Source organism: Coenobita brevimanus, chromosome 26, assembly GCF_032717465.1.
Source record: "Coenobita brevimanus isolate Jiangsu-jjx chromosome 26, ASM3271746v2, whole genome shotgun sequence".
NCBI lineage: Eukaryota > Metazoa > Arthropoda > Malacostraca > Decapoda > Coenobitidae > Coenobita > Coenobita brevimanus.
Genome location: NC_136979.1, coordinates 12613231 through 12641051, shown reverse-complemented (window position 1 = coordinate 12641051; position 27821 = coordinate 12613231). Strand labels below are relative to the sequence as shown.

At 39.6% G+C, this 27821-nt stretch overlaps 1 protein-coding gene and 1 non-coding gene across 2 annotated transcripts in view; both read right to left on the bottom strand.

Moving 5' to 3' along the window:
* CadN (neural cadherin) overlaps positions 1 to 27821 on the bottom strand; it is a 481090-nt gene that overhangs the window by 444830 nt on the left and 8439 nt on the right. The window contains exons 2-5 of the mRNA XM_080267947.1: positions 25624 to 25739; positions 22133 to 22324; positions 14433 to 14679; positions 8947 to 9163 (exon numbers count right to left, since the gene is read on the bottom strand). Coding sequence (XP_080124073.1) covers positions 8947 to 9163; positions 14433 to 14679; positions 22133 to 22324; positions 25624 to 25739 — 772 coding nt within the window. The remainder of the gene's footprint in view (positions 1 to 8946; positions 9164 to 14432; positions 14680 to 22132; positions 22325 to 25623; positions 25740 to 27821) is intronic.
* On the bottom strand, positions 23660 to 23778 carry LOC145394311 (5S ribosomal RNA). Its single transcript, XR_013896384.1, has one exon. It is a non-coding gene; the product is annotated as a 5S ribosomal RNA (ribosomal RNA).

The following is a 27821-nucleotide window of genomic DNA, read 5'->3' as shown; positions in this document are numbered from 1 at the left end:
TCAGTTTTTTTTATCGAGGCAAAGATGCACTTGACAGATTGGTGATTTCTGGTTGAATGCAACATTACTTCATAATCTAGCATTATTAACTGACAACAAATATCTGAGGGGGAAATCTGGGTTAGTAAATATTTTTTGGACATGTTGCATTCAGCCAATCATCAACAACCTGTCAAGTGCATCTTCGCCTCAGTAAAAAAAACGGAGTACTGTACTGTCTTTTTCGATCAGCTTTTTTCCCCTAACGTTAACACTTCTCACTTTCTGCTCCCAATTGTCATCCCCCATCCTCTCCACATGCCCAAACCATCTCAATCTACCTCTCCTCATCACAACACTACTACATTCCAGTTCCATCCTTCCTCTTAACTCTTCCATCATAAACCTAGCCCCCCCTCAGCCCTCACATTCAAGAACATACTGCACATCCACTTAATCACGGTCATATCTGTGCATTTGAGCCAGCAAATACCCTCTTCCTTTACTGCCTAGTCCTCGAATTCAAGGACGCACTGCACATCCACCTAATCATTGTCATGTCTGTACGTTTAAGCCTGCAAATATCCTCTTCATTTACTGCCCAGGTCTCGCTATCATATAGCATTACACCTCTAACACATGTTGCATTCAAAGAACTCTAGCCAGAGAGCTAGCTCCAGCCTCACCTCCGGCATATAACATGTCTCCCAAGTAACAAAATTCTTCCACACACTCAAGAAACTCATCTGACAATCTCCAATTACCCTCCCCGACACACCCCACAAATGAAATCAGCATTATCTTGTAGTCTACCTCTAATACCACTACATCTCTTATGCACCCACTTATCACATACAGTATACTGCAAATGATGGAATTACTTCCCATGCCCTGTAGCAAACTGCACAAGGTCACTCTTTCTTTTCTTTGACGGTACTGCCACCAACCCTAAATACCATCATCTTTGTTTTATCCATATTTACTTTAAAGCCCTTGTGTCCTATACCATCTCTCCATTTCCTAAATCTTTCCTCTGCCTCCCTTTCACTCTCAGCAATCAACACCAAATTATTGACATAAAACATCTCCCACAGGCATCCATTTCTGATATCAGAATTTGTACAAGTCATCACTGTGATCTGACAGGGTGCACACATACCAGCATAGGAAAGGACATGGGAATTGCACCCATCTGAAATTTGTCTGCTGTGGATTGGGTTTCAAACCTCCACCTCCGAGAACATACAGAACGGATGGCATATGTATTACTGACTACATTACCATGAATTCAACATACCTTATATTCCATTTTATTTTAATACTCAATATGTAGATTGATCAAGCTCAAAGAAAATATACTGTACAGTTACTAGTTAGCATTTCTGTATACTGTACAATAAAATTAAGATGCTCGTTGATCGAGGTTGTACCCTCATCTTTCTCTTCACATGAACAAGGAATGACACCAAAACTGCTGTCTTGAAGATGTCGCCAGAGGTGAGATCCTCCATTGTAGAACAGGGCAATTACAACTATGTGGATCTCACAAGATGCCACGCTTTCGACAGATTCTGGGTTACACAGTGTCGTCACTGTCAAGGCTTCGGTCATACATTTGAGAGATGTTCTAGGAAAAGTGATGAACCTAAATGCGTCTTCTGTGCTGGAGCCCATAAATCCAAGGATTGTAGTAACAGAAATTCTCCCAAATGCATCAACTGCTCCTCTTTAAGCATCAAGATGCTAATTCAAAGTCACAGTTGGTTGCCCATTTTGCATCAAGTAGAGAATGTCCAATTATGATTTCTCATAGGAATAGATTGATTGAAAACACCAATTCTGACCATTCAAAAAACTGACTACGTCCCTCTTGAACCAGTTAAGGATGGGTCTTTTAAATATTCGTTCTATCCGTAATAAGATAGACTATATTAATGAAACTCTAAATCAGCACGAGCTTGACATTTTGTGCTTGACTGAAACCTGGTTGTATGAGTCTGATATCGATATTATTCGTAATGCTTTGCCTAAGACACATTCTATTATTAGTATTCCCAGGCCTGCCGCTGACTAGCCGGGAGAAGGTGTAGCACTCATCTACTCGGCAGTACTTGCAAACGTTTCTCTCATTGCCTCAGACCTGACCCCATCTTCATTTGAATTTATGGAAGTATTAATAAATTTCTATCGGAATACCATTAGAATTGTAATTGTCTATCGACCAGGTCACCTGGGCAGAGATCGAGGTTTTATGGAGGAGTTTGGGCAGTTTCTTGAAAGGTTTTCTCTTAAACCTAGAGGACTTCTTGTTTGTGGTGATTTCAATTATTGGGTTGACAGTCCAGAGTCAAAACCATTTTCTTCAGAATTCCTTGAGCTGATCACCCAGAACAATTTTTTCAATCATGTGAGTAATCAACTCATGTCTCAGGACATGTCCTTGACTTGATCTTGTCCCCTGTTGGTTGCAGGCGCATATCAGATGTGGAGGTTGACTCATCTGACCCCCTCATCTCTGATCATGCTCTGATCACTCTTAGTTTTAATGTCCCGAAATCCCCTTCATATAAACGGGTCATCAGGTTCAGAAATTACAAGAATGTTGACTGCCAGTTGATGTGTTTTGAAACTGATCAGTGTTTAAACTCCATCGATTCTTCAAGTCTTTCCTTTGGTGAATTGGTTGATATTTACAACAATGAGCTCGTCAATTTTTGACCATTATTGTCCTGAGGTTGTAAAAACAATCACTGTACGTGATAATTCTCCGTGATATGGTCCATCCATTAATTCTTTGCACAGACAACATAGAAGGGCAGAACGTGAGTGAAGCTTGCAGCGGACCGAAGTAACTCTTGCAGCGGACCGAAGTAACTCATTTGCGTTATGTTTTTGCGAGGAGAGCAGTCGTTCACACTGTAAAAGCCCAAAAGGCTAGGTATTATCAAAATAAAGTTGATTCATGTGGTGGTGATAAAAAAAAAAAAACTGTCTGCAGTTGTGAACAATTTGGTTGGTCGGAGGAAAGTAACTGTTAAACCAACTTCTGTATCTGATGCCCAATTGGCTTCTGATTTTGCTTCATTTTTTACAGGCAAGATATCTCGCTAAGAAGTGATTTAGACAGCAGTTCTCCTAGTGAAGCGTACTCAGTTGACTTCCAGCCACGGTGCACCGGGGATCATTTGCTTTCAACATTTCATCCGCTGGATGTAAACAAAGTCAAATGTTACATTGGAGAACTTAATAAAACATTTTGCTCACACGATCCGTGTAACATGTCACAACTGCCTGATGTGTATGAGCATGCTGCAGACTTTATTTGCAACATAATAAATAGATGCTTCTTAGAAAGTAATTTTGTGCAGTCTGAGAAACGTGCTTTGCTTAGGCTTCTAATTAAGAAACCTGGCCTTGATGTCGAGAGCATGACAAATTATCGTCCCGTCTCTAACCTGTCTTTTTTATCCAAGATTATTCAGCGGGCCATACTTGATCAACTCTTACCACTACTGGAACACAACAGAGTTGTTCCAGTTGTTCAATCAGCATACAGAAAATACCATTCAACTGAAACTGCACTAACAAGGATTCAGAGTGACTTGGTGGCAAACACTTGTAGTGGGATGTCCTCTCTTCTAGTTCTGTTGGATCTGTCTGCAGCTTTTGATACAGTTGATCATAAACTATTGTCGGATGATCTGTATTTTTATGGCATTCATGATAGTGCCCTTTTGCTCCTTAAGTCGTATCTGTCGGACAGATCTCAAAGAGTGGTTGTTGATTGCGCTAGCTCTGATTCTGCTCCCCTTCTATTTGGAGTCCCTCAAGGATCAGTTTTGGGTCCAATTCTATTTACTATCTACACAGGTAGTTTATCGTCTCTACTTGACGTTCATGATGTGTCCTATCATTTTTATGCTGATGACACCCAGCTCTATGTTAAGATGTCAGATATCAATGATACTAAGACAAAGTTTGAATCTCTAATGTCTGATATTAAGATCTGGATGGCTAAGAGGAAACTTAAGCTGAATGAGGGTAAAACTGAGACCATCATCATCAGAGGAAACAGAAGGGGCGATGACACTGACAATGCCCTTGCTTTGAACATTGGCATGTCACAGCTGCATCCAGTCAGTTCTGCTCGAAATCTGGGTGTTTATTTTAATTTTCAGTTAAATTACAAAGAACATATTAATCAGGTTGTAAGAGGGTGTAACTTGCATATCAGAAATCTGTACTCTGTGAGAAAATTCCTGAACAGACGGTGCCTCTTAAAACTGGTCCATGCAGTGGTCTTGTCTCGTGTTGATTATTGTAATTCACGGTGGGTTGGTCTTCCAAATAATATACTAACAAAAGTTCAGTCTGTGTTGAACAGGGCGGCACGGTTTATCTTTGGTCTCCCCCCGAGAACCTCAACTACCCCGTTTCTGATTGAGTTGCATTGGTTACCAGTAAAGGCTAGAATTGAATTTAAACTGTGTCTTATTACATTTAAGGTTCTTAAGTTTGGCAGTGGATGTTGAAGTGGCCCTGGTGAGAGAGGATAGTGTTTGGAAACTCCCTGTACTGTTGTTTGCAGATGATACTGTGTTGTTGAGTGAAGACGAAGGGGAGCTGCAAGGCTTGGTGGGTGAGTTTGGGAGTGTGTGTAAGAAACAGAATCTAAAGGTGAATGTAGGGAAGAGTAAAGTGATGCTCTTTGAGAGAGGTGAAGTCAGTGAATGTACAGCGAGGTTGGATGGTGAGGAATTGGAAAATGTGAGTACGTTTAAGTACTTGGGTAGTGTGATGAGTAAGGATGGAGGTTTGGAGGGTGAAGTGCTTGAAAGGGTACAGCAGGGAAGAAAGGTTGCTGGTTCTTTGAAAGCAGTGATAAGAAACAGGGAAGTGAGCATGGAAGTGAAAAAGTTACTACATGACAGTATTGTGATACCAACTCTAACGTACGGAAGTGAAGCTTGGACGTTGTTGGAAGGACACAAGTCAAGAGTGAGAGCAGTGGAAATGAGTTATTTAAGAGGAGCCTGTGGAGTCACATGGAAAGACAGGCTGACGAATGAGGATATAAAGGAGCATTGTGGTGTGGATATGGATGTGATAGGAAGCGTTATGAGGAACACACTGAGGTGGTTTGGCCATGTGGAGAGGATGGAGGGTGAAAGACTGACAAAGAGAGTGTATGTGAGTGAGGTGGAGGGGGGAAGAGGGAGGGGGAGGCCAAGGATGAGATGGAGGGATGGGGTGGAGAGGTATATGAGAGAGGGGGGGTGTGAGTTGGGAGCAGGGCAGTGAAATGGCGGGGGACAGGGCGACTTGGAGGCGATTTGTTTGTGGCCACCCCAAACGGGATTGAGGCGTCTGGCAATAGATAGATAGATAGAAATTTGGTGAACCGAAGTATCTTGCTGAATTGTTAAAACTCCCATTGGCATGCCCGGGTGTGATGTTACGCAGTGAAGATGATTCCTTGCGTCTTGACGAGCCTGGAGCCATTCACCAGTCATTTTTCTCTCATCGTTCTATTGCATATAGAGCCCCTAGATTATATAACAGATTGCCATTGTCCATAAGACAACTCTCTACTGCTGAATCCTTTAAGAGACAGCTGAAAGCCTTTCTTTTTTCAAAATGCTATGACCTGGAGAGAGGTACTATGACGGATGATTATAGGGTTTAATTATTGCCCCTTTCATGTATATATGATGTAGCTTGTATTATATACAAGAAATGTCAGAATTCTTGTAATTGTAAAAATAATGTATGTGTGTCAAGTGCTAGTGAATTCCCAAAACGAAGAACTGGCGCTTTTGAGAAACAAAAGGCCAGATTATTATAATTATTATTATTATATAATTACGTTACATTTTATCTAGAGCTACACAGTCTTTGCATATGCTAAAAGGGGGAAAGAAGAAATACACAGCTACATCAAGTGAGTGGATGATGGCTGCCACCACCTACCACTTGTAAGTAGAATTAAACCATGCTCCAGCTGAACAGTGCAGTACTCCTGAGGTGGATGGAAAGCTGGTGACAGGGAAAGCTGGAGTTCCCGTTTCACCAGCCCTCAGGACGTGCTTATGATCATCCCCATTTGATGAAACTTTTTTTGTGTTTCAGTAACACCGGAAGAGGGTCAGCATACTATCCTATACGTTACCCTTTAGCTGTTTACACTCAACATTACAAACCAAACTTTGTCTAAAAAAAATGTGACACAAAACCTAGTCTTGAGTCCCCAGGGAAGACCATAAATGCCCCCACCATCTGCCCCTCTCACAATGACGACCAGTCGAGATGTACTAAACCACTGTCTGACTCAATACTGACTTCTGCAACAGCTGTGGCCTTTCCTCTAATATTCTCTACTGACCACTACATCTCTTCCTTTAAGCCTCATCTTCTCTTCCTCACTGAGACTCAGCTGTCTGAAGTGACTGACAACAAAACCCTTATCTGTATCCTCCTACTTTCTCTGAACCATATTTATTTCAAAGCCAATGGTGGTGGTTCTGTATTACACTAACATATTTTGATTTCATGTTCCTGAGCTTTAATCCTCTGAATTCTCTACTCTCTGGCTTCAGTTATCCTACTCTTCTCTATATAAATATATCTGAGCTATGTACTTATCCCCTAAATCTACCAACTATGAAAAAAAATTGACTATCTGATTTCTGTGATGAAACACAATCAATTTCTCCTTCCCCTGAAATCTTCTTCCCAAGTGATTTCAATGTTCACACTGTGTCTTCTCTCCATTCACTAATCCTCCTGGTGAACATGAAAAAATATTTTCCTATCCTTAAAGATTGACAGCAGATTGTACGGAACCCTACCTGTGTCCTTAGGTGCCTTGGCAAGTTCCAACAAACTTGACCTTTTCCTAAAAACTAGTCCTTTAGCTTACTCTGTTAATCTTTTCTCTTTGTTGGGCTCCTTCAATTACAACCTTATCACCTGTCTTGTCACTTCAATAAGGCCTGCAGACCCTCCTAAGAAGTCATGTCTGTAGCACTATGGAGCTGCTGATTGGGAGGCCCTAAGACCACTGGAATGATTACTGCTTTCATGGCTGAAAGCCATCCGAGTGTGTCACATGCATAATGGAGATTATTTTCTCTGGGATGAATGCATACACTCCATTCTCTTATCCTCTGACACACTTTAATCATGCATGTTCAAATGCTGTCCACAAGGAGAAGGGTAACAAAAGGTACCGCCACCAACTCACCCCTAAATCTCATCTATTTTATATTTCTGCCTGGAATTGTGCAAAGTCTGTTCTTTGCTAAAAACAATTTCACTATACTGAATGCTCTGGACTTTCAAATTCTTCCTGCTCCATCTGCTACCTTGCCAAAAACCTTTCTAGCAACTTTATTCTCCTTCCTTCCTCTTTTCCATTCTGATGGCTCTGTAGCTGTTTCTTTTACTGAAAAGGCAGAACTCTTCACTCAGACACTCTCCTCCCTACTCCAACTCCTCCACCAGTGCCACTCCTCCACCTCTTCCCCTCTAATTACCAAATGACTGACATTTTTCAGTTGGAGTACTTTCTGCCCTCACTAGCCTCAACACTAACAAAGTGTATGAGCCTCATGGGGTCTCTCCTTTTGTTCCCAAGAACTGTGCTCCTGTGTTTACACCTTGCCTAAGTAAACTATCTCAACTTTGTCTGTCAACTTGTACATTTCCTTCTTGCTGGAAGTTTGCTCTCATTCAGTCATCTTTAACTTATCCTTACTCATCGATGGGACCACCTGGAGACCTGGGGATACTTTCATTTGAAAGAGGAAAAGTTGGTGAGTCTTATTTATTTTTAATTTGTTCTCTAGCTATATTACTTCAGCAGATACTAGGATTTGAAGTACGGGTATGTTTGCCAAAATCATGGAAATCCCCCATAATGAGGAGTGGGCAACGTTGGAAAACCTCTGGCGCACTGGGGTTAAGTTTCGCTTCTGCTTGGAGTCCATCAAGGATCAGTTCTGCATTCAGTTCTATTCACAGTTTACTCTAGTGGCTTCTCATTCCTGCTTAATGCACATGATGGGTCTAAGCTTTTATGCCCATGATACTCAACTTAATGTGAACATGACAAATATTAATATTACAAAAACAAAATTAAGTCCTAAATGTCTGTTATTAAGAGCTGGATGGAAAAGAGGAGACTTAAGCTAAGCAATGACAGACAAGACCACCACTACTCGGGGAGAAGGTGTAATGATGCTGAGAATACTGTCCTCTGACTTGATACTGACCAGTCACAACTTCATCCAGTGATTTCTGTTCTGATCAAAGCTAAATTGCAAGGAACGTATTAAAAGGCTGTCAGAAACTTTAAAGCTGTAATCAGTCAATCAGTTTCTGAACAGACGTTGCCTCTAAACACTTGTTCACAAAATGGTCTTGTCTCATCTTGCAGCTGTTGTTATTGCTCAATGCCGGTCATGCTTGGTCCAGCAGACCCATCATTCACATGTAAGCAACTGCTCCTATGGAGTCATACCATAGGTTCCCAACACCACTGATACTGTGCTGACAAGTGTTGTGCAGTGCTCCATAATATAGTTTATGTTGTGTTGGCCTATTCTGAAGACAAAGATCTGTAGCTATTACTGTACATATAAAATACATGATTGCACAGCCATCCCTCCAAGTGGCATTGTTCTTTTCACTAGACAACCAGTAATGTGTAAAATATTTCATTTCTGTCATCACCTAATCATGAAAACATTTACAATGTCTTAAAATCATGAGACACACAATAATTTAATATGGAAACATATAAGGATAAACCAGAATGAGAAATATAAATTTTAATGCTAAATATGAAATATAACCTAATGTCTCAGTGCAGGTTATACAACTTTACACTTACATCTAAGTATATAATAACAACTAAATGAGGTAGCCATATAAAACCTTCAATGAACAAATATAATAATGTCTTACATCAACAGATGTAGAGAAGCCCCCAGAGTCCTCAGTAGCAGTGACCACCAACTGGTAGATGTGTGGCTGCAGGACATCTTCAAAGTCCAGCTCCTTGGCCAGCTTCACAATTCCAGAGGTTGGCCCAATGTTGAAGGTTCCAGCACCCTGACCCTTGGCTTTTAGAGTGTATCGGATTTCTCGGTCAGCAAAAGACTTTGCCTTAACTGAGATAATACTGAAAAACAAAACAATTCATCACAACATTGTACCAACAGCTACAAGAAAGCGCTGCTCATAACAGTACATAAACATATTAAGTTCTAACATAATACCCTGTTTCATCACCATCATCATCACTATCTCCCTGGGGCAGGGTGAGGGGTAGCAATGTCCAGGCAGCCAAAGTTTGCCCAATTCAATGGGCCACGCTTCCATTCACCCATCATTCAAGCCCTCGAAACCCTGGCTCTATCAGATAGGCCAAAAAATTTCACTACGTTCTCTAGCTTTACATATACCTATCTGATAAAGCCAATCCGAACATTTTCACACTAAAAAGGGATGCCATGTCCCTGGTCACGCACTTCTCCACACAAAATTCATCCCGTCAGCTCGGTCTCTTGTCAGTCCCTTAGCCTCAAACAACTTCCATACCTCTCCTCCTTACACACTCATCCACTATATCCCTCCGCCTTCTTCTTGGCCTACCTCGCCCCCTCCCTCCTTCAAAGTCACTCAGATATATCTTTTTCACCATTCTACTGTCATCCTCTCTCCACATGACCATATCATCTTTACACACTCGCTTCAATTCTGGTGTCCACAGACTTCCTCACTCAGCATCTTTAACGTATCACATTATTTCGTATTCTATCCACTCTCTGTACTCCATATACATTCCTCAGCAGTCCTAACTCCACTGCTCTTACTCCTGACTTTTCATTTTCATGCCACATCATAATCTCACCTCCATATGTTAAAGCTGGCACTAACACTGCTTCACGTAAGCCTCATGCAGCTACAACACTCAAGCCTCTGTTTCTTATCAGGGCCTTTGTGGAACCAGCTACTTCCTTCCTTGTGTCACTCTACTTTCCACTTCTTATGAACATTTTCCTCTCTTTTCTATCACTGTACCTTGGTATTAGAACTCTCTCACCAATTCCAGTCTCTATCCATTCACTGTAACATCACACTGGGAGTCACCTTCTCTCTCAATAACCATCACTTTACTCTTTTGTACATTTACTCTCATGGCACAACGCTCACAGACGTCTACAAAACTCTGCACTAGCCTACCAAGCTCTCGTCTGGGATTTGCAAGTAGCAATGCATTATCATCATACAACAAATTCCATCCATCACCATTCATTACAAACGCCATCCCTCTCTCCATTACTCGTGTTTTTACTTCTCCATGTATACATATACTGTATCTATCTATCTATCTATCTATCTATCTATCTACCTATATACTGAACAACCATACCATAGGGACATCATGCAACCTTCTTGCATGACTACACTGCTCGTGAACATTCACTTAGATGTCCATTTACCCTTCCACATGCCTCCTACCATCATAAAAACTCCTGACAGCACCTAGCAGCTTACCATCTACACCATACACACACAAAACCTTCCACAATTCTTCTCAGTCTACTTTGTTGTATACTTTTTCCAAATCCATACATGCCACAAGCACCTTCTTGTCCTTCTCACACACCTTCTCTGCTGTTTCACTGCAAATATTTGATCCTGTTTCAAAATCATACAAATAAACCTTCCAGATACATTCACTACCATATCCAACTCAGAAGAACCCATACACACACAAAAAATAATTAACACTTTATTCATGCAGTACCAGATATTGTCCAATTCATGGCTATTATACTCTAAATGAGCCCCACACATTAACTGCAAATAATGACTGGGGATAAAAACAAAATGTTCCATCATAAATGCCCAGATTTCAATTCACACATCATTCAAGCCTTCAACTCTCGGACTAACCTCAAAATGTGCTCCACAATGCTGGTGTACACACACACACACACACACACAGTGTGTGTGTGTGTGTGTGTGTGTGTGTGTGTGTGTGTGTGTGTGTTTACCTATCTGTAGTATACAGGAATTGAACATGCTCGTGTTGTCCTGTCTCCACATCCACATTTATCTAGTCTACTTTTACACACATGAATGTTTTTCTCCTGCACCTTCTTTGTCTAAGTCGTTCCAAATATCTACGTATTTACCTAATATACCTAATTGTGATATACACAAAATGAGCTATGCTCGTGGGTTTCCGTCGTTTTTTCTCGGTAAGTCATATTTAGCTTTAAACTCGTTTAAGTTCTTGGACTGGACGATCTCTTTGTCCAGGCTATTCCATAAGTCTATACTTCTATAAGGAAAACTATATTTCTTGATATCCTTCGAGAAGCTTGACTTCTTCAATTTCATTCCGTGTCCTCTTCTTGCTCTCTTATCCCATACAAACAGATCATCTCAGTCAACTCTATCTACTCCTATCATGGTCCTGAACACTGCAATCATTCTCCCCTCTTTCTCCTTTTCTCTAAGGAAGGCAAATCCAGCTTTACCAGCCCCTATCTATATGACAGATCTGCCAGACTGGGGACCATCTTGGTTTCTGTTCTTTGTATTCTGTCAATCTTGTTAATATCTTTCTTTTTGTGTGGGGACCATACTACCGCTGCATATTCTAACCTGGGGCAGATCATGGCCACTATCAATATTTTCATCATCTCCTCATCCATATAATGAAATGCTACTATTATGTTAGTCAGAAGTGTATACGTCTCTCTAACTATCTTGTTAATGTTTTTTTTAGGTGAAAAACTATCTTGGACCAGCACTCCCAAATCTTTCTCTTCTCTCATTTTTGTGATTAATTCATTACCCAACAAATAATTCAGTGATGGCCTCCTGGTACTTTTACCCATTTCCAATATTTTACATTTCTTTACCTTAAATTTCAATTCCCACATCCGGCTCCAATCATATATCCTATCCAGATCCTCCTGCACCATTTTACAATCCTCCTCAACCTCTACCTTTCTCAAGATCTTTACATCATCAGCAAACAGACTTGCATAATTGTTCACTCCATCTACCATATCATTTACGTAAATCAGGAACATTACTGGCGCCAACACCGAGCCTTGAGGGACTCCACTTGTTACTTCCCTCCATCCAGACATCCTGTCCTTTATTACTGTCCTCATTTGTCTGTCTCTCAAAAAGTCTTTCATCCATTCCAGGAGTTTCCCCTTCAGTCCTCCTATATACACTAGTTTCCACATTAGTCTCTTATGAGGTACCTTGTCAAAGGCCTTCTCTAAGTACACACAATCCACCCAACCATCTCTTTCCTGTACCACGTCAATCACTCTTGAGTAAAAGCTCAACAAGTTGGAAACACATGACCTTCCACTTCTAAATCCAAATTGACATTCAGCCAAAATATTCATCTCTTCCAGATATTTTATCAATTTGTCTTTCAGGATTCTCACATAATTTTGCGACCATGCTGGTTAGAGACATTGGTCTATAATTCAGGGGTTCTTCCTTGTTTCCTCCCTTATAAATTGGTACCACAATTGCCCTCTTCCATTTTTGTGGCACTTTCCCCTCTTCCAGAGAACACACGATTAAACTGTGAATTTTATCCGCCAATTGTTCTCTGCATTCCTTCAGTACCCAACTAGAAATTTCATCAGGTCCTGGGGCTTTCCTTACATCTTGAGTTTCCAGTAATTTACACACTTCCTGTACCTCCACTTTTATATCTTCTATCACTGGTACATTTCTAATCACTCCCTCCCCTTCCACAAACTCTTTTTCGTTAGTGAAAACCGATTGGAAACATTTGTTCATTATTACAGCTTGCACTGCTGCATCTTCATAGACCTCTCCTTTTACTTTCAGTTTGGTGATTCCTTCCTTTTGTGTCAGTTTGCCATTAACAAATATATAAAACAGTTTGGGTTCATCTTTGCAACTGTCTATTATACCTTTTTCAAAATTCCTTTCTTCTTCTCTACATATTCTTGCATATTCATTTCTAGTTCTTTTATATTCTTCCTTTGTTCTGTTGTTACCTCTCTTTCTCCAGTTGTTCCACGTCTTATCTCTCTCTTTGGTTGCTATCGTACACCTTCTATTAAACCACTCCTTTTTCCTGTTTTCTTTTCCTCTTACTCTTGGTACAAATTTCTCCACTCCCAAATTATAGAGGTCTAGAAAGATATCCCACTTCCTCTGTATCTCTCTTGTTTCTCTGAATTTTCACCAATCTGCATTTTCAAAAAATTTTCTCAATCCTGTGAAATTTGCTTTCCCAAAGTTGTATCTTCCCTGCCTATGAAGCTCGTCTCTTGGCTCAACGTTCCATATTATTATCTGGAACTCAATGACCTCATGATCACTTTTTCCTATAGGACAGAAATATTTCAATGATTCTATTACATCAGGTTTTTTGGTAAACAGTAAGTCTAACCTTGCTGGTGTGTCCTCACCTCGGAACCGTGTCTCTTCTTTGACTCACTGCGTCATCACATTATTCATTATTATATTTAATAATATAGTGCCCCACGAATCTTTGCTGCCTCCCAGTTCACTTCTTTACAGTTAAAGTCACCCACCAAAGTTATATTGTTGCTTTTCTCAATTATTTTTTTGTAAATAACTGGCCATATCAGACAACATCTCCTGGTATTCATCATCATTCCATGCTCTTGTCTTAGGGGGAACATACATTATCACCATCTCTCTCATGCCATTCTCTCCAATTTCTTGCTTCATTTTTATCACTTCGGCCCTGCCTTCTTCCATTTCCGCAGTATCTACACTTATGTTGTTCTTCATCGCTATCATCACTCCTCCTCCAGTTTTTTCTTTTCTGTCTCTTCTCCACAGTTTGTATTTACCATCTCCCATGTGAACATCAATATCTTCTCTTAACTTGGTCTCTACACAGCACATGACATCAGGTTCATATTATCTCAAGAAATCATTAATTTCATGCCTTGTCGATATTAAACTATCAACATTAGTATATACCATCTTCAAATTATTTTTGATGTTTATTATACCCTCTTCTCTCCTTCTCTCCGTCGGTACCACTTCCTCAATTTCTGATCTTTAATAGCCATCCCCCCAGGAAACCATTTACTATGCTGGATGGTAACCATATAACCAAATTATGGCGCCTGATGGTTAAGTGGGTAATTCAGCCGCTCCAATCGGATTCAGCTGGTGCAGGTTTATATCCAAGGGGTAGTTGGGGTTCACTGCTCATGTAAAGCCACTCATCGATGGGTGAGGCTGGTCACTATCATCTTAAATGTCAGAACCAACTTACCTAGCCCAGAGCTCCCATGCTCCTCATGGAACAACACAGGATTAGATGACGAATGAATGAATAATGATGTATTTTCAAAAGATTTAAAAAGATAATACCAGCAATGTAAACTTACTCAGCATCCTTTGCAGCATTTTCTGGAATGGTCTTTTCATATTTTGGGAGATAAAACTGAGGTGGCCGTTTTCCTCCAACAATGGACAGACGTTCCTCAGGAGTTGACTGGAAGTGCTTGTCATCAATCCTGCCATTCTGGTCCTCTGCCTTGACATACAGCACATATTCCATGTCCAGCTGGAACATCTCAGATCCACGAGTTCGTACCACACCTGACTTTTCATCCACCTCAAAGCGACCTCCAGCTGTCAATGCATAACAACATTAAACTCATGCACCCTCTTGGACAAATAATTCTGATATATACAGATGAAAATGAGACTGATTAGTTAATATAAAGTTTTATGAATGAAAGCTTACAACTTAGAATACAGTATATGATATTATGCTGAGAGTACTACTGTGTTGCACTGTAGTCAGTACTTTAATGGTGAAATCTAATCACCTTCTAGAAATAAGATAATAAACATTACAGAAGAGGAATAATTTTGACTATTTAGGGCTATCAATTAAACAGTTCAATATGTATACACTTTAACAATCTCAAATAATGGCACCTCAATGCAAAAAAATAGTAAAACAATTGTAAAGTTACAGAACATTCCTTCACATTTAAACAAATGGTATACAGTATTCTAATACAGAGTAGATAAGCTTTTAACTGAGTATTCAAGTTTTTAATAGTAATATACTAATATTACAGTAGCAAAACATATTTTATTAATCAGTAATCATGCTAAATAGAAGAGTACACCGGAACTAGTTGACATTACTCATATAAATTCTTATGCTAGCAAGTCTGATTGACTTACTGGTATTACTAGTTTTTTTATGAATGGTAATTAATATACAAATAATATGAGGAAGCCTGATTTCTGAATCATTCCCTCATATCTGCACCAAAGGTGTTTTCTCAGGTTCTAAAAAGGGCATTCCCCCCTTCCCTTCACAAAACTGCAAAACTTTGTCTGATGCACTTAACTCTAGCAATACTACCCTCTAATTAAGTCCTTTCCATTAATCAGAGATGTGCCCATCCTACTGATAATGAATAAACATCCCCATATTTGGAGTGTATTTTCTGTACAGAAAAATACAAGTGCTCGTGGGCCCTTCGGGCCCTTCGCACTTGCTCCTGCGTAGGGTTCTTGCACTGCTATAATATAATTTACTTATAGCTATGGTAAAAAAAATTCTACGGAGATCCTATGCCAGGCACCTGGAGCAGCGTTTTTTGGTCAAAATGTGATCACTCATTAAATATAGTAAAAGTTTTTCAATCGTGATGGGACCAAGTTTTTTTCACATCAGCAAATTTTTTGCAATTTTTGTGCCAATTTTGGTGCGATTTGAATGTGTAGTTTCAGCTGCCCAAAATACACACACACACACCTACTGCTACAGTATATTAGATTATGGGCTACATGAGAACAAAAATGAATGCAGTAAGTGTAATATGAAAGATAAATGTACTGTATTTAAATTCAAGAGAAAGAATGGGAATCATCATATTTATGATGCTTTTCTCTCATTCCCTTATGACTGATAATAAATGCAATGCCTCTTGAGACCAGTAGATCTATGAGCTTTGTATCACATACAGTGATGAGATATAACCAAGAAAATGAGAAATGCAGTTCCAAAATAGTTAAGCAATATGCCTATAAAAATGGTGCCACAACATGAATATACTGTACTTGTCCATGGAAATATTTACAAATATATACATTCTATGCATTATGAATAAATAATATACACTGTGCATATATATATATATATATATATATATATATATATATATATATATATATATATTGGTGTAACCAAGCAGGATATTTTCTTGCAGACTTACAAGGTTGAAAGTTATGGCACATCTCCACATTCCCCTTTACTGATTTTGTTATGAACGATTTCTATTTGCCATACAACTTTTTGGTGATCTTGATGTTTCTTCAGGAGTTCTCCAAAAGGCAGCAGTGTTTCGGTTATTATCTTGTTCCACCTTCAGGCTGGATAGGATGGTTTGTTATGGGTGGCTGCTTATATATGATTCAGGTGAATCAGGCAGAGACAGGTGGGTGGAGCTGATCAGCTAAGCTTCGTTAGCTAAGCTTATGTGGCGTTTTGAGGATGGTAGGATTTGAAAAAATTTTTCTTGTGTGCTTACACCAGTCGAAGAATTTCAAATCCTACCATCCCAAAAACTCCACATATGCTTAGCCAACGAAGTGGCCAATGAGCGATCAGCTTAGCTGATCAGCTACACCCACCTGTCTTCACCAGATTCACTTGAATCGTATATAAGCAGTTACCCGCAACAGAACCACCAGATCCAGCCTGAAGATGGAACAAGATAGTTCCGAAATGTTGCTGCCCTTTGAAAACTCCTGCAGAAACTTTAAGGAAATAACCGAAAAATTGTATGGCAAATAGTAACCTTAACCGTACATAAAAAATCAATAAGGAAGAATGTGCCATAGCTTTCAACCTCATATGCCCTCCCCTGGGAGGGGTCTTGGTTTATGATGGGAGATGAGAAGTAAGATGGGACTGGAGTGTATTGCGTTGTGATGAGAAGTGGTACAGGCAGACTGAGATGATTGGGGCATGTGGAGAGGATGGGGGATGATAACTGGTTGCAGAAAGTGGGAAATGTCAATGTTAGGGGTAGGGTTGCGAGAGGTGGACCAAAAAAGACCTCGGACGAGGTCACTGAGTGTGCCCTCAGGGATAAGGGACTGAACAGGGAAGCTGCCAGAGATCATGCAGCATGGAAAGGCACCATAAAGTGACCAAGGCTGATGCATGCAAACATGTTGGAGCCTTAAAAAAAGCAACGAACGATAAACAAGTGATGACAATATGGGTGGCAAACAGAGGATACCTATATACAGATGAAAAAAATTGTTCCTGGAATAAGTCTATTACACTGACACCAACAGCCATGGACAGTTGGATGCCAATGGACATCAATGACATGCAACCACTGAGGGTCCAGTAACTAATATTCTGAGTTTGGTCCACACTGAAGTAAATTTTTATGCTTGCACTAAACTCATACTATTAAAAAAGAAAAGGCTTATGTTGTACTACTTATAATACTAAGCAAATTTTCTTCTGTAAACATCCAATGGAAATTAACAATTTCCAAGATATTATATTAAACTAAGTTAATGTCTTTAAAAAAGGTCAGTAGAGCAGCCTTCAATTTTACTGTGAATGAACAAAATTCAACTAAGCTTGTCAAAGTTCCTTGGAATGTCCATGTTTTAGCACTAAACCAAACTACTGCCATGAATCTAACCTTAACCTTGTCTAGGAGGGACACAGGAAAATGGCTGCCTACAAGTAGGATGGTGTCATGTCCATTGTAAACAAACCTGGATATTCTAAGGGAATTTAAATGACATCCAGGTTAAGTTTATGGACGAAATGATGTTTTAATTTACAGGCTCTATAATTTAGGCTTAATAGTCATTCCCGGCATGACTGTGATAAAAAAAAAAAAAAAAAAAAAAAAAAAGGTCCTCCAAGGGGTGTTTTGTCTTCCATTTATGATGGCTTTGACATCACAGGTGGTCATTAAAACACACCCTCCAAGGACATAGGACACCCATGGTTATGTATGTATGAATGTATGTATACTGTAAGAATGTATATAACACTACCAACCCTGACTAATGTTAACATAACTTCGTAGCGATACAATCAATCTCAGAATGTCTGCTACTGGTCCCCCAATCCCCCTTGGTTGCACAGAAAGTATACATATCTATCCATTTATGCATGTATGCATAAAACAACACTTCCCTAACATTCTTAACAAAACTTTGCATATCCAGGCAAAACAACTGCCAGTGAGCAGAGCAAACATTATTAGTACTTTTTTTAAATAAAATGAAGAAACCAAAGACCTACAATACTGTTCCCTCCAAAAAATAAATAAATTAATTAAATAATAAATAACAGAGCAAAATTCAAGATCCATTCAGTTCAAGATGCCTGGACAATATATTTAATAGACTGGAGGGTAGGTCACAGGCAGATGGAAATACAGACAGAGGATGACAATTCAAGAATTAACCTGCTGTCTGCATGAAAGGCTGGAAGTAATGGTTAACTCTTGCATTAGAAAGCTGAACAGCAAAGGAGTGAGATTTTGCTGCCAGACAGGTGCTACACACCTGTAGTAATGGAGGAGGGATGCAGGAAGACAATTTAGAAGAACAGTGACGACTGAAGTAGCGACAGAAAAGATATAAAGATGAAACTGTGTGGTGAAGGGAGGTTTAAGGAAGCATAAATAAGAGGAGGGTTAATGAGACAAAAAGCCTTTGACTCCACTCTGCTGAGATGGACTGTCTGTGGGGACTCCCTCCACACATGAGGGCTGTACTCCACATAGGGACAAATAAAACTCCAGTATAGAGTCAACAGCTGTGTAGGGGATAAAGAGGGCACAGAGTCAGCCTAGCACATTTAATCTCTTGGAAGCAGATTTTGTGAGAGAGGTAATATGATCTTTCCATGATAATTTTTGAGAGAATGGAATGCCAAGCATGTTCAAAGATGATGCAGGATTAAGCTGTTTTGTATCCTATTTACAATACTGTAACTTATCATAATGAAGGCAATTATAAAGGCTGCCAATTCTCATCTGGTTTTTAAAAGTGCAGTACAGTAAATGTAAGATAATCATCTGCAGCCAATGTTGCATCTTACATTGATCATATCTGTCCTGCCTGCAGCCTTATTCTTCACCAACATCCACGGGCTTACCACAAATTTAAACTCAGTTCATTTTTTCCTTCAGTCCATATCCCTTTTGGCCCTTTTCCTCACAGAACCACAAATCTCACCCTGTACTGATATATTCCCATTTTATTTTCCCGGCTACCACCTCCCTACAAACTTCTGTAACAAGGGCGGCACCTGTTGTTATACCAAATCCCAATATGCTGTTGACACTATTTTAAACTTCACTTCATCCAGTTTTGATTACTCATTATATACACTAAATTGTCAAAATATTACTGTACCAAGTATATTTGTGTAGTTTATTGCTCCCCCAATGCTTCTTCGGAACCCAGTGTATTTGATTCCATATCCACACAGATGAGTAACCTTAACCATGCCCTTAACACCGAAATTACCATTTTGGGTGATTTTAACATACGTAATGTTGAATGGTTATTGCATTCTGCCAGGACTGACGACACTGGTCTAGAGTGCGAGCTGTTTGCGGAATCGTTTAATCTCACCCAGCTGGTAAAGCAACCAACCAGAATACCTGACAATCCTGACCATAATGCCCATCTCTTGGATTTATTCATGACAAATAATCCAGATCAATACAGGACAGAGGTACTGTCACCACTTGGATCCTCTGACCACAATCTCATCAAAGCCTCATAAGTTAACCCTCCCACACCTCCCCATTCTGAACCTGTCAGGGTGACCCAATGGCACTTTGATAGGGCAAACTGGGATGGATTTAGAAATTATCTTGCTGACATTCCATGGCAGTCTTTTTCTCTAGTGATCCCAATTCTACCCAGTCCCACATTTGTGACTTAATACTTGCTGGTATGGATTTATTCAAACCAAGTCAACAATTCACTAAAAGATCGAACTCTCCAAAATGGTTTGATAGCAACTGTGCCAGAGCAACAGCCCAAAAGTCATTAGCATATACCTCTTACTTAAAATCAAAAACATCTGAATCACTCTCTCATTTTAAAATTGCTAGAAATCATGCAAAAGCTGTATTAAATCTTGCTAAATCAAACTTTCTTCAAAAGCAAGCATCAAAACTACTTAACAACCCTAATGACAACAGAATATTCTGGTCAACTCTTAATTCTTTCAATAATACTGTAACTTTAACAAGTCATCTTCCATTCCCTCACTAAAATCTTCAGATGGCAACATTACAAATGACCTGCGTGAGAAAGCAGATATTTTTGCCAGTACATTTGCCAGAAACTCTACCATAGACGATACCAGCCAGAATGTCCCAGTACTAGAACCTGACTCTCCCGAAATTGTCCCACTTAAAATACAGACAAGATATGTAAAATCAATCCTAGACAATTTACCTACCAACAAAGCTCCAGGCCCACATGGAATTCCGCCAATTGTTTTGAAAAAGTGTTCCCCTGAACTTACCTCTGTCCTAGTTAAATTATTCAGACTATGCATACGCACTTCATTATTCCCAAATTCATGGAAAGAAGCCAATATCCACCCAATTCCGAAGAAAGGAAGTTCCTCTGACCCCTCTGATTACAGACCAATGGCTGTCACTTCTTCTCTTGGTAAGTTATTTGAAACTTTAATTAATAAGCACATTGTTAAAGATCTTGAATCCAACAACTTAATCAGTGATAGACAATACGGTTTCCACCACGAAAGATCCACCATTGACATACTCAATCTCCTAACTCATACCATTCATCAATCAATTGATCTACATGGAGAAACTCATGCAGTAGCTCGATATTTCTAAAGCTTTCGACAGAGTATGGTACTGTTCCCTGCTGTCCAAACTCCCTTGCTATGGACTAACGTCTTTTGTTGCTTTGATTTCTTCATATCTTAGTGACAGGAAAATAAGAGTAAAAGTACATGATGTATATTCCAATTTCCACTTAATTAACGCCGGCGTGCTGCAGGGGTCAGTTCTGGCGCCAACCCTATTTTTGGTCCATATTAATGAACAATCCCATCCACTCATACGCAGATGACTCAACACTACATAGTTCATTCACACTCAGACACCCATTTACAAAGTCTAATATCTCTACCTCTCAACTCACTACAGCCATCTCCATAAATCAAGACCTATCTACGATCAGTGAATGAGGACAAAACAACTTTGTCTCTTTTAATGCTAGCAAAACTAAATATATACAGTACAATTTACTATTAGACAGATATTGCCAGATTCGTACATTACCTTCAGTGCTACTAATATTCCCATCTCCAAAAGTATTGAAATTCTTGGCATCTCACTTAACAGTGCCCTCAGCTGGACCTCTCACGTTAGATCACTTGCTAAAACCACCTCAAAGAAACTTGGACTATTGTACAGAGTCCGTAACTTCTTCGCTGATGAGCAGTTAGCTAGAATTTATAAGAGTCATGTGCGCTCTCAGCTTGAATATTGCTCACCCTTGTGGAGTGGGTGTGGAGAGGTTGCATTAAAACAACTAGACGAAATTCAGAACAAAGCTGTTAGAATTATTAACAACCCTGCCATTACAAATAAACTACCTCCCCTACAAGTAAGAAGGAATGTTGCCTCCCTTGCATTATTTTACAGATAATTTTATGGCAAATGCTCAGACAAAGTTGCGTCCATGGTGCCACCTCTCTGTGCCTTCCCTCATGCTACACGGGAATCTGGTAGCACTCATGACTGGAATGTCACTCAGCCATATTGCAGAACTTCTGCCTATCAGAATGCTTTCATTCCCCGAACTGCATTCTCTGGAACTCGCTTCCCCAGAGTTGTTTCCCTCCAAATTTCATCCCACAGCTGTTCAAGTCTAACTGTTACAGATATTTTATGAACAGAGGACACCAGTAATCTGGTGTATGGATTTTTTTTATTTATTCATTTGTTTTTCCTTCCTCCATTCTGTTTTTTAAAAAAAAAAAAAAAAAAAAAAAAAAAAAAAAAAAGGTGTCACTTACTCCTGTCTCTGACGAGGAAATAATGAATATCATGGTCCTTGTCTGGATCACGAGCCTGAAGTGTGAAGACCGGGGTGTTAGGAGCAGCATTCAGCTTCACCACTGCCTGCATTGGCAGTGGCCGGTTGATGAAGTAAGGGGGTTCGTCATTGATATCAGTAATCTGCAGAATTACACGTTGGTTGTCCGTGTCTGGAAGAATTGGAAAGCATCAGTTAAAACATCCCTTCCTAGTAGAGTAGTTGTACATAATGACTGACAATAATAAAAGGTTTAAATATGATATTGTATATGATGCAATGTAAATCAATGGCAGGGGGGGGGGGGGGTTACAATTTACATGTGCAAATGATACACCATTACTGTTCTCTAAAAATTTTTAAAAGTTGACAGAAAAGTATTATATGAATCCTGACACAGTATTACGTGAATAAAGGAATAAAATTGTGAATAAAATTGAACTCAACTGATTACAAGTACAGTACAGCAAAAACTACCATAGCACAAAGATACATAGAATATACTCACAGCTGACACCTGTGGAGCCGAGGTAGATAGGCAGAGGCAGCAGGGGAGGAAGAGAGAGAAGCAAGTTAGTACCAGCACCAAAAAAAAAAAAAAAAAAAAAAAAAAAAAAATCCCTCAATACAGTAATGTCATTAAAAGTTAGTAGAAACTTAAGCTTATAAATACTGAAACCGGGATCATGCTAATTAGAAATTAGTAGAAAATCTTACAAATTTTGCAACTGTAATTACAGTACACAGAGTACTGTTTTTAATATGTGTATTACTACAGTGAAAAAAATATATATACCGGGTATATATGCCTGCCGTATAAGTAACATTGCTATGTTTTTATTTCCATATTAGTAACATTCTATAAATCAATTCTTATTAACACTTAACTCTATTAGTAGCCCGAGTTATACATGAAGTGGATCTGGTTGAGTGAGGAACTGGCACATGCAGTTTGATTTCAAGTCATGCTTATGTTTCATGGAAGAAGGGCACGTGACACGCCAGGAAGGGCAAGTCTCATCACCTACTGCATTGGGGACTGCTTTCCCTTTACATGTAATCGTGCTTTCATGTGAAGTTCTATTTCATTCTGAATACCCAGCAATTAGCATTATCATCCAACAATATACATGCTGAGGGTAGGATCAAGAACCAGAAAAGGAGAAAATACCTGCAGGAGTAGCTACAAACACTGTCCACTGAAGAGTCATATATCAATTCACTGGTAAACCAAGCCTTCAGAACACTATGATCAGGTTTCAAAATACTGTGACGTTAACTAGTGCACAGGTTGACAAATCTTGGAGGCTGTATCAAACTCTACTGCATTGATTGCAGAAAAAACATTCCCCCCCCCCCATTGCCAGACGCCATGTATCCCAGACAAACATTCATTCATTCATTGCCTGACGCCATGTATCCCAGACGGGGTGGCCAATGGCTTAGAGTTAATTGTTTTACAGGGAGGGGCACTAATCCTCCACCAACCCCACTTGACATGTAGGGATGCCAACAGCATCTGGTGTTCCCAGGCGGTCACCCATCCAAGTACTAACCAGACCCAACGTTGCTTAACTTCGCTGATCGGACGGGAAGCGGTGTACTCAACGTGGTATGGCCGTTCCAGTACATATTATTAAGACATTACAAAGGCAAATTCTGTATAGTATTTTAACTGAAAGACAAATGCAATACAGCAAACAGTAATTCAGATCTTTATCTTCAGTAAAACTCTCACCATGCACTCACTGGATGTAGTGCTGACTACTTCTTCCTTCACCTTTATCATTCTTTTACTGTGTCTGCCCTCCTCTTTTTCTATTTCTCTCTTCTTTTTTGTCGCTTATTATTCTTCCTTCCTCGTCAGGTAGCTTTACTTTTAGTGACAAGCCTAATGGTTTCCTGTAAGCCAGGAAACCATTTACAATGCTGGAAGGTACTGTAACCATATAACCAACCCAAACGTGTTCCCTACGTATCAACAAGTGGGTTGGAGAAGAGTCAGTGCCCTTCCCCATAAAACAACTAACTCAGAGTCAAACGGCCACCCCTTACGAGATTATGGTGTCTGGCTATCAGAAAGAAGTCTCTGAATGTCCTTCCGATCCAAGCCTAAATGGCAACCCTCATGGCAACAGTGTTCAACTGAGTTCAATGTTACCAACTTGAGTCTTTCAACCTGGTGTTTGTGCCAAGTTCAGAACAAAAAAATGACAACTGACTTTGTCACTTTGTGCACACTACAAAAGGCTTCAGAACTGTCAAATTAAATTCAAAGCAGAGCATAATCATGAAGGTGATAAAAGTGTAATTCAATTATTGAAAAGCAGAGAAAAAGTGGCACTCCCTGTGGCCTCATCCACAACACAGAGTCTGCAGGACACAGTAATTTAAAAAAAATAATAATCTGTATCACCAGTGTCATTTAATTAACATACCTCTTCATTAGTCTGACCATACCTGGCATGAAAACATTAACCCCATCAATCCATTCCCTCCCCCCACCACCACCATGAGAGGACTTTAATTAGTTCAGGATGGATATTCAATAGTGAAAGGGATTAACAACAACTATAATACCTATAACCTCTCCAGTTCCATATTTCTCTCTCTGCACCTTAATCAAATCATTCAGTAGTAACAAGGATATAGTAATAAATGCGATATCATTGCAAGGAGTTTCAGAAAAGGCATAATGATGCTGTGGTGGGTAAAGGTAACTTCCTAACCCCTTCACTATGAGGAGTATCTATTAAGTAATACCATCTGATAGTAGCATGGATGAAATAACACGGATGTGACTGTGCTGAAGAGATTACGGATAGCTCAAAAACTAAACTGACATTGTTCAAACAATTCAAATCATTAATTCTTGTTTCAACCAAGTTATAATATATTATATTTTATATATCATCTACAGTCAGACAACATAATCCCTTAAGTATTGTTCAGTCACTAATATTCATGTACAGTACTGGCTTGGTACACTGTTGATGGACAATGCAATGTTTAACAAAACCGCAACACTTTTTATACTGCAAATCTATACATATACCAGTACTGCATTTCAAAGTGTTTGAAATGCAATGGAAATTATAGTTTCTATCTATCTATCTATCTATTGCCAGGCACCACAATCCCACAAAGGGTGGCCATTTGACACTGAGTTAGTTGTTTTACAGGGAGGGGCACCAACCCTCCACCAATCCACTTGTTGACAAGTAGGGAGCACGTATGGTTTGGTTATATGGTTACCACCCAGCGTTGTAAATGGTTTCTTGGCTTACAGGAAACCATTTGGCTTGTCACTCAATGTAAAGCCACCTGTAAAGGAAAGAAAAGGAATAAGAAGTGACAAGAAAGATGGGAGAAATAGGAAGAGAGGAGGGCAGGCACAGAAAAAGAATGATAAAAGCTAAGGAAGTAGGCAGCACTACATCAAGTGAGTGGATGATGGTCGCCACCACCTACCACAAATTATAGTTTCTAATTCTAAAAATTCTGGAACAAGGTCATAGAGTGTGACCTCAGGGATACGCGACTGAACCAGGAGGTTGCCAGAGATCAAGTAGCATGGACAGCTGTCACTGGGTGACCAAGACCAATGCAGGCAAGCATGTTGAAGCCTTTATACCCAAAACTAAATGAATTCTAAAAATTCTATGCTAAGAATTTTCTTTCACTCTAAACACAGCTTTACCTAGCATGTCAAGTGCCTCCACCAACTGGGTTCAGTACAGGTACCTCTAATTTGTCAATATAATCGTCAACCAGCATATCAGTACAATTTACTTCATGTGATTAATGCAGGCCATTTTTGGTCCATTCAGGCCCTTCACACTCATCCTGTTCAATCCAGTATGAGCCACTCAATTACATAATACAGGTATTGCTATGACAATTCAGACCCACCTCCGTACAGTACATTGTGGTTACTTCAGGATAATCTGGATTGATTTACGATAAGTCCAACCAGGTCATTATAGGCTAATTTGAGATTATTTAAGTCCATTAATGACTATTTTGACCACATCAGATATATGCATGCTCTGCACATCCCACCCTGTAAAGTAAGCTCAAGGTCACTTTCGTTCAATTAACTCAAATCAGGTTGCTTAATCTAACTTCAGTTTCATTCAAATCTGTAACATCCACTTTGACTTCTGCAGGTTTATTTGGTCAGTTAATGACCATTCAATTCCAGAAGGCGAATTCAGGCCAATTATGTCCGCTCAGGTTCATTTCCTCCGTTCAGGCTGTCATGTCAATTCCTCTTAGTATAGGGTTGTTCAGTTTTCATGTTCAAAATCGCACCCTTCAAACTGAATTTGGCTCAGTCACCTCAATTTTGGATCATTCACATACATTTAGGGACAATAGGGGGTACATAGGGACAATATAACTGTGTGTGTGTGTGTGTGTGTGTGTGTGTGTGTGTGTGTGTGTGTGTGTGTGTGTGTGTGTGTGTGTGTGTGTGTGTGTGTGTGTTTTTACCTATCTGTAGTATACAGGAATTGTGCAATGCTCATGTTGTCCTGTCTCCACATCCACATTTATCTAGTCTACTTTTACACACATGAATGTTTTTCTCCTGCACCACCTCTTGGTCTATGTCGTTCCAAATATCTATGTATTTACCTAATATACCTAACTGTGATTACACGAAATGTGCTATGCTCGTGGGTTTCTGTCGCTGTTTCTCAGTAAATCAAATTTAGCTTTAAACTCGTTTAAGTTTTTCAACTGGACGATCTCTTTGTCCAGGCTATTCCACAGGTCTATACATCTATAAGGGAAACTATATTTCTTGAAATCCTTCAAACAGCTTGGCTTCATCAATTTCATTCCATGTCCTCTTGTTACTTTCTTATCACATAAAAACAGATTTTCTCTGTCAATTTTATCTACTCCCATCATGGTCCCGAACACTGTCCTTTCTTCTAAGGAAGGCAAATCCAGCTTTTCCAGCCTCTCTCTATACAACAGATCTGCCAGACTGGAGACCATTTTGGTTGCTGTTCTTTGTATTCTCACAATCTTGTTTATATCTTTCTTTTTGTGTAGGGACCAAACTATTGCTGCATATTCTAACCTGGGGCAAATCATGGACTACACTACTGCTGCATATTCTAACCTGGGGTAAATCATGGCCACTATCAATTTTTTCATCATTTCCTCATCCATATAATGAAACGCTACTCTTAGATTAGTCAGGAGTTTATACGTCTCTGATTGTCTTGTTCATGTGTTTTTCAGGTGATAAACTGTCCTGGACCAGCACTCCCAAATCTTTCTCTTCTCTCGCTTTTGTGATTGGTTCATTACCCATCAAATAATTCAGTGATGTCCTCTTGGTACTTTAAACCCATTTCCAACATTTTACATTTTCTTGCATTGAATTTCATTTCCCACATCTGGCTTCATTTGTGTATCCTATCCAGATCCTCCAGCAGCATTTTACAAACCTCCTCAGTCTCTATCTTCCTCAAGATCTTTGCATCATCAGCAAACAGACTTGCATAACTGTTCACTCCATCTACCATATCATTTATGTAAATCAGAAACATTACTGGCACCAACACCGAGCCCTGTGGGACTCCACTTGTTACTTCCCTCCATCCAGACATCTTATCCTTTATTACTGTCCTCATTTGTCTGTCTCTCAAAAA